Source organism: Chaetodon auriga, chromosome 9, assembly GCF_051107435.1.
Source record: "Chaetodon auriga isolate fChaAug3 chromosome 9, fChaAug3.hap1, whole genome shotgun sequence".
NCBI lineage: Eukaryota > Metazoa > Chordata > Actinopteri > Chaetodontiformes > Chaetodontidae > Chaetodon > Chaetodon auriga.
In genome coordinates this window covers 8,719,968-8,732,412 of record NC_135082.1, presented here as the reverse complement: position 1 = coordinate 8,732,412, position 12,445 = coordinate 8,719,968, and the positions used below count along the sequence as shown (strand labels likewise).

Genomic DNA, 12,445 nt, shown 5'->3' with positions numbered 1-12,445 from the left:
CCCTTGTAAAGTCAGAGTGCAGCTGTGGTCGAGAGACTGGAGCGCTCTTGACAGGAGTGAAAAACAATCATTATTAACATCATATGTCCTATTACCAGCCTGTCAAAGGTGAACAGTATTCTGTCACAGGTTCCATGTCTGTCTTTTTTTTCTCTCTCTCTCTTTAGGAATTTCACAGGAAGAAAACACGTGAAATGTGGTACCACTGGCCTTGATCTCCTGCTTTGAAATGATTGCTTTAGACAGCAAGGCAATAGGTGCCAGGGGCCAGTTCCAAGAAGGAGGTTTACTGAGATAATTGCCAATCGTATCTCAGACAAGAGCTTTTATATGAGCTCATGTTACAGATTTGAAGACTGTTTTTGCACTCAGTAGACACAAGTTCCACAAAGCAGGGAATCTTGTTTTTTAGGAATTGCTTTAATTATTTTGCGAGAGTATTTCAGAAAGGTTTACTTCTGGGGTTCACTGTCTGTGTTGGAGAGAAACCCATGTAATACTCGAGAAAAGGACTTTGTTGGTTTTTTCCCTCAACATCTCACAAACCACACAGTGGTGTCACCCTGCTGTCAATAATCTACATTAAACCCTGAAGTCGAAAACAAACACTGCTGCATTAATAAACCTCAGGGTGGGATAAACAAAATCCAAAATAATGACATGAAATTAAATCATTCTGGCAACATTTATATAACAGACCATTTTAATGTAATATAGAGTTTGAAAAATAGGGAGAAGAGACAAAGAAAAGCATTTTATTCAATTTTGGGAATTTCCCTTTGATCTGGTGAAGCAGATACACACTGAAGTGTCATCGTAATATGTTTCAAATAAAACCCGTCCCTCGTGAATAAATTAATTCTGCACTTCATGACAGCGTGACATTTTTAGCAAAACCACATCAAGTAGGTTGCAAAACACCCAAAAGTATTGTTTTTGCTGAGATTGGTTTATTCATAGCAGCAATTCAGTCTTCCTGTTGCTGTGGATAATTGATTTTCCGCACAAACGATATTTTAAGCCTTGTGCCCGCACTCGATGTGCTTTTCTTTTTTCTTAAAGCAGACAAAACACATTCTGTCTCTCTCAAATCAAAGTTGGATTCATTTGAAGGAGTTGCTATAGCCTAACTTGTGGTTTGACCACCAACTTGTAGGGATACTTAAAGATAGCAAACCTTAGATTCAGCTGTGTAACCGACATTATGACTCTTCTCTAGCTGTGCTACTGTGGCACAGCATCCACCATCACCCACAGCTGCTGCACGTGGTCACAGCAGCTGCAGCAAAAGTTATAGAGGTTCACTTTCTTTTTGCTCTTTCCAGAATTAGACCAAGTGTCTTTATGAACTGACTCTTTCACAATGAAACCTTCCTTGTTTTTTTTTTTTGTTTTTTTTTCAACTTTAGATTAATAGTTTTACATTTTGGGGGAAAAAAAATGTTACACATATTTGCATTCTTGCTGCTCCTTAGAGGTGCTGGTAGGTGGATTTTGTTTGTTTAGACAAAGCCGGGCCAGCTATTTCTCCGTTTCCAGTCCCTGTGCTCAGCTAAGCTTCATATTTACCCTGCAGACATGTGAGCGGTATCAGTCTGTTCTTCTGTCTGCGAGTAAAATAAGCATATTCCCCACTATCCAATAACTTCCACCATTGATTTAAGAAATAAAGGGGTAACACCTTTTATTAAGGCCATTCATGTCTATAATGAATTATAAGGACACTCATAAAATATTAGAATGTAATTATAGGGCTTCATAAACCTCTATTATAAGTCCAGCATTCATAAAGGTTTATAGGTCCATACCAAAGTGACAGCTTTGGAAAGAAGAATCTGAGTCCTGGTATACACAGCACAGTTTCTGAAATGGAATAATGTCTCCTTATGCCCACTCTCACAACCATAATTCATCATGAGGAGTGAGGAGACTCACAAATTGTCATTGATGAATGGCGAGCTTACCAGCAGGCACTAACAGACAAGGGGTCACGGAGAATGACTTAAAAGGGATTTTTATTGGCCTAAACAGAGGACTGGAGTGCACGCTCAGCATGGCAGAGGTTTGAACTGTGGAGGCATCTTGGAAGCTGTACCACAAAACCTTTGAGACAACATTTCAAAATGATTGAGTGGGAATACCAGCTCAGCAGGAATCCTAGACTTCATGCTGTTAATCGTCTGGTGAATGGCATTAGGGCATGTGCTGTTTATAATTAGCAAAAAGCTAAATAAAAAAAACTAAAGGCCTTTAACTGAGATCGCACTGATTTTGAGAAACTCCGTTATTTGTTATTTAAACTTTTATTTACCTTGTGCATCACCCTGCTTTACTCTCTGCTGCACGTTCACACCTGTGCTGCGACGCTGCCCAATACTACCCCTGACTTATACCACCGGCCACTGTGTTTGGTGTGATATTTATGTGTATAAATATCTATATATCCATACATATCAATGAATTTGGCAGTCTTGATTCTATTTCTCATAGTTTGTCAAATATGAGTTACATTTGCTGTTTTTCCTCAAAGTATGGTCAGCACCCACAGACACAGCCATGCAGGAACATTTCACTGACAGAGGGATATGATTAACCTCAAATTACTTCATTATTTACACTTGTCCCCCTTCATTTTCCTCACACCACATTCCTTTGACATTCTAGCTTACCTACACTTCCTTCATTTGTCAAGCACAGCTTCAAAGGACAGACATGGACAATCTGGTGTTTGGGAGACACATCACTTTAGGTTTGGACATCTTTCAAAAAGTCCTGCATGAATAGATATGAACATACACTTTATAGCACAAGTCAAATGGAGGGTTACTCATGTCAGAAGAATCAACAAAGAATAGAAAGAAAACGGGTTGTTTTATTTTTCTAATCATTCCAAAAACCCAGGAATGATGAACACAGGACTGATATCATAGACATTTATCGTGCAGCACGGACCAGTGCTAACACAAGACAAAAAGAAGACATACAAACATCTAAGTGTGACATGGTCAAACCATTTTGAGGAGAACTTTTCATATTCAAACTGGTCGGTTTATAAAACAATAACATTTTTACAATGTAAAAAGACACATATATGATGCTCTTCATTCCATAGGCTGCTCCTGCCTCTCCTTGAACTCATCAACTCTCGCCTGGAACAAAATTAAAAAAATATATGGTAAGAAATAGAGTTGAGACGGTATGTGGGGAATGTTACATTGGATAAATATTGGCTGACTTTTCCTTTCACTGTGGAACTGATATACAGAGCCAACCAAAAAAAAAAACTCAGGGTTTCTTCCAGAATCCCACATGAATGAATGATAATATTATTATTCCATGGGTGGAAATTAATATTCAGCTCTTGCTTGCCTTTCTCTGTAGAGGGAGGTCAGAGCACGGCTGCTGAACATAAGCCCTGTGATGGGCAGAGACAAGGTCCCTTCACAGGGCAGACGTAGGTGACGGCTAATGCAGGAGGACTGATGATGTTTACCACACAGGCCTTCCACACAGCTAAGGATCAGGTGCCATCAACTATTGGTGGTGAGTCAGCAGAAAATGTGAGTTTGTGAATCATCGGTAAACTGGCCAAATTTGGGCTGGACAGTGGATCCTAACACTGAGACATGTTCCTGTATGTGCAGTAACTTATTTACTCATGTAGAAATCAATATCGAACCACTGCTGCTCAAGAGACTGGTGATCAGTGCACCACACGGGCACACAGGCTTACCTGAAAAGTGTTGAGAACATGCTGACAAACATCATTGAGCTCATTCAGGCCCCTCCGCAGTGGCTCTGTGGCTGGAAGCCCCCCTGAAACAGACAGCAGATACCTCTGAAGACAACCCCCGACGATGCTTGCACTTTATGGGTCAATCGTTTCTCCAGGACAGTGTGTGAGTTTTCATCCGGCTCCCCAAGCAGCTGTCAGTTTACACTAGCACTTGCATTTGTACATTCACTGATGATGTAGTCAGCTGTGATGAGGGCTGACAGAGTAACAGGAGAAATGAAGAAACCAAGCGAGAGGGAGATGTAGCTCAGGGGCCCGTTTCACCCACATTGCTACATGCAAGCTGCAACTTACAACATCACTGTCTCTCGCTCACTAGTCAAAACAAATAACTAATTCTCAACCCCTGCAACAACCTGGTAGGACCCTCAAATATCAATTTGCAAGTGGCAATCACTTTTGAACCATGACAATTCCACTAACTGTAAAGCAATGGTTCACAAATTGCTTTGGAAGAAAGGGAGTCGAAATAGAGTAGAAAGCAAAGATAAAAAAATATATATAACAATATACAAAACAAATATTAAGACACTATCGAACAAAAACCTGCAAAAAAAAAAAAAAAAATGCAAAGCGTTCCTATCAACTGAATACTTTTCTGAATGTTGATTCAACAAAGCAAGCGATTTTTAAACATCACCCTTTGCTTGTTATGTTCATCGAATTGATTGATCAAAAAATTAAATACTGAAACAAGAAAAAATGAAACTAATTATAACTTGGTATTTGCAGTCCTGCCCCTCTTCTCCCAGCTGACATGGAAATACTTCTTCCCACTCATTTTCATTGCAGTCATGGTGGAGAATAATAATGACAGAAATAAATATAGACATAGAGCTGAATACGTGAGAGAACAGTGGAAACGAGTCTTCCTCGTGCTTCAGGGTATTTTTGTCTTTCTGTGATGAAGCGATGATCTTCGAGACATCCTGAAATTTAGTTCAACAACAAAAACAACAACAGCAAAGCTGTTTTTTCAGTCTTGCAGAGACCTTTCATGTGACAGGGCTGCTGTTGTCTGTAGGCACTTTGTGCAGAGCTGGTGACAGATGTTTGAAAGAGGGCACATGGTTATACAAGCCTTGTTTCCAAAAATGAAGGACACTGCGTAAAAAAATATAAATGAATGAAAATGTGATAATTTAACAATCCTTTTTTTACATATACTCAACTGAAAACAGTTCTAATATTTAATGCTTTACCTCATCGGCTTTTTGTAAATATATGCTCACTCTGGATTTGATACCAGCAACACGTTTCAAACAAGTTTGGACAGGAGCAACAAAACACTCCGAAAACACACGTTTGGAACATTCCACAGGTAAACAGGCTCATTGGTAACTTGGCTCAGTCGTTCACAAGCGAGGACGGAGCGAGATTCACCACTTTGTGAACAAATGATTGTATAAAGGATTTTACTACATAGGCACAGGAACACTTTGTGAAACTGTTGTCAGCTTTACAGCTTGACACGGCGTCCCAACTTTTTTGGAAGTAGTTCACTGCGGACAAGAACAAGTTGGTTGTACGTGCATGTGTGTTACTGGAGGTCAATGACAGGCCTTTCTTGTTCGGCTGAGTGGACAAAGTGAATGCACCAGACTCCAATCAAAACATTTACTCTGCAACACAGCCCAAAAATGTTCACACTCTATCTAACTACACATGTATGCACACATATACTAACTTGGATAGTAAAGAAGAAGAAAAAGAAGATGAGAGTGACAGGGATTTAAGGGGTGTCTCTCTCAGCTCACCTCGTGTCTGAATGCGAAAGTTGATCTTGCTCTCAGACGGATGGGTGATGGTGTAGCCACAAAACTCCACGTCCGTACTGACAGAAAACAGGAAAGAGAAGGCAGGATTTACGACTGTCATCAATGTTTTGCTTGAAATGGGTGGAGGTGTGTCAGTGTTATTACAGTTTTTCCAACATCAGCTCATGCCAGCCGACCTGGACTGACTGAGAGCAAAAACACTGGAAACAAAGCAGAAGTACACACACGCTAGAGGGTTCCTTTTTAGTGGTTACCATAAATAGTCAGAAGAATAATGTCTGACAGTTGTAAGCAAGCCAGATTACAAATGGCACATCAGTCAGACTCTTTGTACTTCAAATGTGCCACGTATGAGTAGGTAAGGTAAGTAAGTAGTAAGCAGCAGGTTGGTTAACAGAACAAAAAAACATACACTGACCTCTTCATGATCATATATCTGAGGGAGTTGCCCAAAGTATGGTCTTCATCATGGAGCACAAATGTCACACAGCCCTCATCAGCCCCATCAGCCTGGATCTATAACACAGCAGGTATATTTATTAAAACACCACACATCCATCTCCAAGCAGAAACAATTCTTCCCTCCTTGGAAGTTAGTGAGCAGGAGAATGGGTCACATGAAGAGGGAGCTACAATACACTGCCAATACATCCAATGCGTATGATCTCAGAGATGCACATTAAAAGGCATCAGTTGAACATATTGAATACCATGTGGAGAACCTGAACACTGGGGTATGATCAAATACTGCCCCCCAGCGGAGGATCTCCGTGTTAGCTATGGACTGAGAAGGAAGCACATGTAAAGTAGGTAAAATGATTTAGGTAATCTTAGCTTTAAGTAATACCACTCATTATTCAAGTCCACAACTAACGCTGCAGTTAAGAGAGCAGCCATGACTGTGCTTTGGCTTTAGTTTTGGTTTGGGTTCTTCTCTCGTTGCTAGCTTCTGTATCTACTCACATCAGGAGTTTACAGGCGGTCGAAATGCTAACATTAGCTTATTTAGTTACATTTTTCATTACGAAAAGGTTAACAAAGTTTTCTAAAACCATATAGATGTATCCCCTATGGAAAGGCATAAGGCATTTCGGCGTCATACCATCTCCAGCACTGGTTTCTTTTCGCCTTCCCCGGCCATGCTTTACATTCCGTCTCTGTCCGTCAACATGGAGGCTTGGAATTTGGCCCTCACTGATGTCTGGCAGGCGAGAAAAAGCGCAAGAAGCAATTAGCTCTTTGAACCCCAAAAGGTGTTTTTTTGTGTGTTTTGTATATAACGTACGATACATTGAACGTCAAACTTATAGCAGTAAACATTGATAAAATATTCAGAAATATAATAATGAAATGTTTTCTGTGTGACATTGGTAAACATTCGCATCTCAGCATTCCGTCCCGCTGCTAGTGGGCCTGTAAATGAACTGTATATTGTATTAATTTAATGTATTGACTTCTTTTTATTAAGCAGCCATCTGTGTATTGTTGGGTGGATAAACGAGGCTTAACACTGGTGACAGTCGTTCATTGCGCCTCAATAGCCTGTAAGACTGTATGAAGGGCAATCATGTTACAAATCAACCTGTCGCCATAACGTGACGTATGTATGAAAACATGTGACGATCACAATGCAAAACAGGACGTTAAATAATGTAGTTCATAGAACGCAACGATTCAATTGGGTGCTTAGGCTAAAGAAGGCAGTAAGAACTACATTACCTAGCCGGAGAGTGAAGTCGTTTCCGGTCTGGAGGTCTGGGTGAATTGCAAAGCAGAAGTCCCTCGAAAGGGATTAGCTAGCTTGCTAGCAGAGGAAATCCCCTCAGATGTTGAAATTTGCGCAAAACGAGCTACTTTGAACAGCGCGGACACACCGAGGTACTGTATTTGTTATTATGTATCACTGTAAATTACCTTAGCTCCGTAACGTTTGCTACAAACGATAACTAGTATTACGACGAACCTGCCCAACGCTGCTACGTACATTGGTTAACAACATTATTAGCTAGCTAGCTAGCTAGCCTGTTGTTTTTCCAGCCACGGTTAATCTGGGTTTTGTCGTTACTTCTCGTGACTACCTAATGATGGAGTTAATTAGCTTCTTAGCAGTTGTCTCAACATTTGTGTCTATTAGTGCTTGGATTCCGTCCCAGGACTACATTGACACACATAATTTCCTCTACTTCTCCTTCTCTTTCAAAATGCTTCAAATATTTCACTCGAATAATTCTGTGTTAAACCATGTCCCCTTTCCCCGGTGTGCTTGCGTCTAGCGCTGCCAGTAACATCTCATTGTTCTTGTTCGTGTGTTGACAGCGAGTAACAGAGCTGAAATCCCAGCTGTTGCCATGGCAATCCTGTTTGCCGTGGTGGCTCGTGGAACCACCATCCTGGCAAAGCATGCGTGGTGTGGCGGCAACTTCCTGGAAGTGACTGAACAGATTCTAGCCAAAATCCCCTCAGAGAATAACAAATTGACCTACAGCCACGGCAGGTAACACCTCCACACATTTACACACTTCATTACACAAAGTCATCCACTTGTATGCTGTGGCTCCACTGGTTTGCATGTCTTTTCCATTTGAGGAAAATTTGTATCACATTATTATGTGTAAGCAGTGATGTTGTTAGATAAGTGTAATGTAAAAGAAAGCACACATTGGCTATGGCAAAATTACCTAGAGTGCAGTATAAAATAGCTTTTATCTGATGAAGAAGTTGTAAGGTAAGAGAGACTTTATTGTCATTCATTCATATTCAGTGCAGTACATTACTTAGAGGACATGTGATTAGCTCTAGATCACTAAAAGCTCACATATCACACCTTACACATGGTGCACTTCATGAAACCACAACCTGAAACAATAAAGTGGTATCACATGCCACAACGCCACAAAGCATTGTGTCCACATGTCCTGCTGTCATTTAGAATTTCAGCCCATTTACCACTGCTTATGTGTAGTTAATGTTTCCTTAGACATTTACACTACATGTAGTCTTTTGTAATAATCTGTTTTTTTTTCCTTTCTTTTTTAGCTATCTCTTTCATTACATCTGCCATGACAGAATCATTTACCTGTGTATCACAGATGATGTAAGTATAATTAGCGCAGATATCTGTGTACGTATTTGTTTGGGGGTGAGTGGGAAGTTGAGTGATAGACATGAACGGTCCTTTGAAATAACCTGTGGGCCCCAGTTGACCCACCATAAGGTTCAATTTGGCCTGTCAGGTGGTTGAGCAATCTGAGCATGGTTGGCAGAGTGACACCTTGTGCAGGAAGTCAGTCAGTCAAAGGAATTTTGGATCCTAGTACAATTTTGCACCTGAACAATACAATACAATACAATAGGTGTTTACTTTTGCTCCATGGGCAACCATTTTTGTCACGGTGTCATCTCTGGTTAAGAGACAGAAGTTAGCAATGTAGATTTTTTTTTACATCAAAACAATGGACCTTTTAATTGGAATGTACTGAAAATAACTCTTACCTTCAACTGTTTTGTACTAAAGGACTTTGAGAGGTCGCGTGCGTTCAGCTTCCTCAGTGAAGTCAAGAAGCGCTTCCAGACAACATACGGGTCGCGAGCACAAACAGCCCTACCTTACGCCATGAACAGTGAGTTCTCCTCAACACTGGCAGCTCAGATGGTGAGTCTGACAAGCAGCCTTTCTTTGTGAGGGCTCTGTGACTGCTTTTTGTTTCTGTAGTCTATAAAAAGCACACACAGAGATTTAGTAATCACAGAATGTACTTAGATCGCCTTTGCATTTCCCTTTTCCCCCCCTAACTCTCTGTCTTTATTTGTCTTTGTAGAAACACCACTCAGACCCACGAGGATCAGATCGTCTCACTGAGACTCAGATGCAAGTGGATGACCTGAAGGGTATTATGGTCCGCAACATAGGTGAGCTTCTCATGAGTTTCCCAGTGGCACAGTGAAGTCATCATGCTGTGCCAATGCAGCAGTGGTATTTGTTGGTGTTGATGTTCTGGCCAAAAAATCATGTATATACTTCAGATTTCACGAAAAATTTGATCAGAATCTCATTACACTGAACCTTTTGTGTCTCCCAAGTTAACCCTGGCCCTCTGTGTGTCTTTTTACAGACTTGGTAGCTCAGAGGGGAGAAAAGCTGGAGTTGCTGATTGACAAGACAGAAAATCTAGTTGATTCAGTGAGTTTAAAGATCAGGTTTTGCCAAATTTATCCTACTTGTTTTCTGATGCACAATATTTTGCAGCACACAGGTTTATAGTTTGACAGTAACCTAGCAAGCTAGTTATATGCTATTGTTGTCACTGATGTTACCGTCTCTCCGTACTCCATTTAGTCGGTCACATTTAAGACCACAAGTCGTAACCTGGCACGAGCCATGTGTATGAAGAACCTCAAGCTGACTGTTGTCATTGTGCTGGTGTGCCTGGTGAGTGCAGACAGAGATGGTAATTGTTATGATGTGGGTTATTAATGGAATACAGTGTAACGGTTCTTTAGCCAATGGAGGATTGTTACTTGGCTGTGTCTGTGCTGAGAAAATGCCCTAATTTGCTAACAGCATTTTTTTTCATACACATAAACAAAATACCCAGGTTACGTAGCTAATACTGCTTTGATTTTCAGCTATGATGAGGCTCAGCTGTTCTTTAATTTTCTTAATTTTGTTTCTGTGCTCTTTTTCAGGTGGTCCTTTACATTATTGTTTCTGCTGCCTGTGGAGGCCTCAGCTGGCCCTCTTGTGTCCATAAATGAGGAGAGAGTGGGAATGAAAGAAAAAGAGATAAAGGAAAAAAATAAAGAGGGGATGAAGCGTCTGTTCAACTCTGCCTGCCAGTGGATACAAAAGGAACCGCAAGTTTTCCTTCCTTTATTCCTCTCACTTCAACATCTCCAGAAAACACATGCTGCTCCTCCTCCTGCCTCCTTCCTCGCCCCCTCTTTGATAGCGTGCACACTGACTTGCCTTCTGGACAAGGAGTCCCACCTCATACCCACACCAATGGACAGCAGCTTTGTGGCCTAAAACTGATGTGGAACAATAATCTTGTCTTATACTAGTCTCTTACATTCATCCTGTCTCCTGCACTTACAGTAGTGGCCTGATGTATCAGGTTGTGATACTGTCTTACACCCATCTCTGTAATTAATCCATTCAGACTGATACCTGGAATGAACCACAATGATTGTAAAGATTGCTTTGTTGTAGTCCTGCTTTTCCTTTGTTGTCAAAAGAAACATAAGGGACCTGCAAGTGTATGTAGCATTTACAGTGTATTACAGATCCATCAAGAAGGACTCGATTAATACAGTATCTGATTCTCCGTTACAGAACTGAAAGCTAATTCTCGACAAATCTGATGCAGTGTTGCAGTATATCTCAAGTGGCATGTGTCTTAACGAACCACGTTTATGGTGTCTCCTGAAACAGATTTTCTGATTTCTTTCATGTTTAATCACCAAGCACAGTAATATATTCTAAAATGGATGTTGTAAAATATCAGATACAATTATACAAATAAATATTGTAAATTTGATTGATATTACTGATTCAAAAGACATTATGGTACTTTTAAGTCCTGCCTGATTTTTGAGAAAACCCTTATCTCCCTCTCACCTTGATAAGAAGCTTGTTTCCTTTAACCTTTTACCTCTGCTAGGCTGTTCAGTTGAGCCATATGTTCTTTCTGTTAATACAATGCACTTTTAACTCTGTACATAGATTTGCTTCCTGGCATCATATGATTTATAGTCATGTAATTATTTAATTATTGTACATTCAGATTTGAAATAATAAAATCTGATGCTATCGAGTGATTCATCTCTACAGGTGGACAAAAAAACTACTACTACGAACTGTTGGCTGTAAGGGGAGGCCAGCTCATCAAATTGTGTCAAAGTTCAAGCAAACAGCGCCTGTTTATTGTCTGTGCGGGACAATATGAGGTGATCTCCGGCATGTGCAGCCTGTGGTTGTGAATGACAGATGATGGTTTGTTCGGAACCACCAGGTGAGACGAGTTGCTTATTAGGACTAAGGAAGTGGCGCGCTCCCGTCGGTGCTGCTCGCTCCCGCGACAGCGAACGTTGCAGCCTATCATTGCAGTGCTGTGTTGATATTTAATGACGTGCCTTTATGAACTTAAATGACAACCGTACGTCTTAATTGGCGGGCAGGTGGTAAGGCAGTTTTTATGTTTTCTCCTGCATTATTTGCCTGCTTTAGTTGTAGTCTTGAGGTACCAAAGAGGTCCGTCTCCCATCAACACAAAGTAATGTTAAATTAGCGCCAAGCACTTCTTGGTCGCTCGGTTGCTAGTTAATATTAAGCTAGCTAACTCTACAGTCACGCGCTGGTTGCTGCGCTCCATTTTTGTTTGTCAACCGTTGAAATTCATGGTTGAAACATTACGCTGCTGGCTGGTTAGTCCACTCTGTTTGTAACTATTCAAGACTGTTAATCTCAACTTTAGGTTATACCCGGCATTTTAACGTAATACTAATTTAAATGAGCTTGTTCCCTAATCTTGTAAAGTGCCTCCGAGCTGTTGTCCAGTCTCCGGTTTTTTAAACCATTTATGGACTTGAAAGAGTATTTTCCTTGCTATTTGTAGCTCCTTACTATGTTTACTCCTCCATCTAATTATAGACCTGACAGGCTGGAGGAGACCCCACACAGGGATAATCTGACAATCAGGTGCAGGGAGGGGAGTTGTTTTGATCAGAAAGTGTACTAATGGCCTCATGGGTCAGAAGAATCATGTGTTACTAATGCACCCAGCAAGATTCATTCATGTTATTTGGGCTTTAAATACACACCTTTGACTTGGTGACTGTGAACTGCTTGTGGTGTTAATTGCACGGTTTTGCA

At 40.7% G+C, this 12,445-nt stretch overlaps 2 protein-coding genes across 2 annotated transcripts; one reads left to right on the top strand and one right to left on the bottom strand.

Moving 5' to 3' along the window:
• Nucleotides 1-1,044: 1,044 nt before the first annotated feature.
• Nucleotides 1,045-7,898, bottom strand: polr1d (RNA polymerase I and III subunit D). Its single transcript, XM_076739098.1, has 6 exons — nucleotides 7,294-7,898; nucleotides 6,677-6,775; nucleotides 5,993-6,090; nucleotides 5,554-5,630; nucleotides 3,734-3,816; nucleotides 1,045-3,149 (listed from the first exon to the last, which is right to left on the bottom strand). The coding sequence occupies exons 2-6, from the start codon at nucleotides 6,713-6,715 to the stop codon at nucleotides 3,102-3,104; spliced, it is 345 nt and encodes a 114-aa protein (XP_076595213.1). The 5' UTR covers nucleotides 6,716-6,775; nucleotides 7,294-7,898; the 3' UTR covers nucleotides 1,045-3,101.
• Nucleotides 7,334-11,387, top strand: sybl1 (synaptobrevin-like 1). Its single transcript, XM_076739097.1, has 8 exons — nucleotides 7,334-7,452; nucleotides 7,891-8,068; nucleotides 8,611-8,668; nucleotides 9,089-9,226; nucleotides 9,393-9,483; nucleotides 9,687-9,754; nucleotides 9,911-10,003; nucleotides 10,261-11,387. Exons 2-8 carry the CDS (start codon nucleotides 7,923-7,925, stop codon nucleotides 10,327-10,329), a joined length of 663 nt encoding a protein of 220 aa, XP_076595212.1. The 5' UTR covers nucleotides 7,334-7,452; nucleotides 7,891-7,922; the 3' UTR covers nucleotides 10,330-11,387.
• Nucleotides 11,388-12,445: the final 1,058 nt, after the last annotated feature.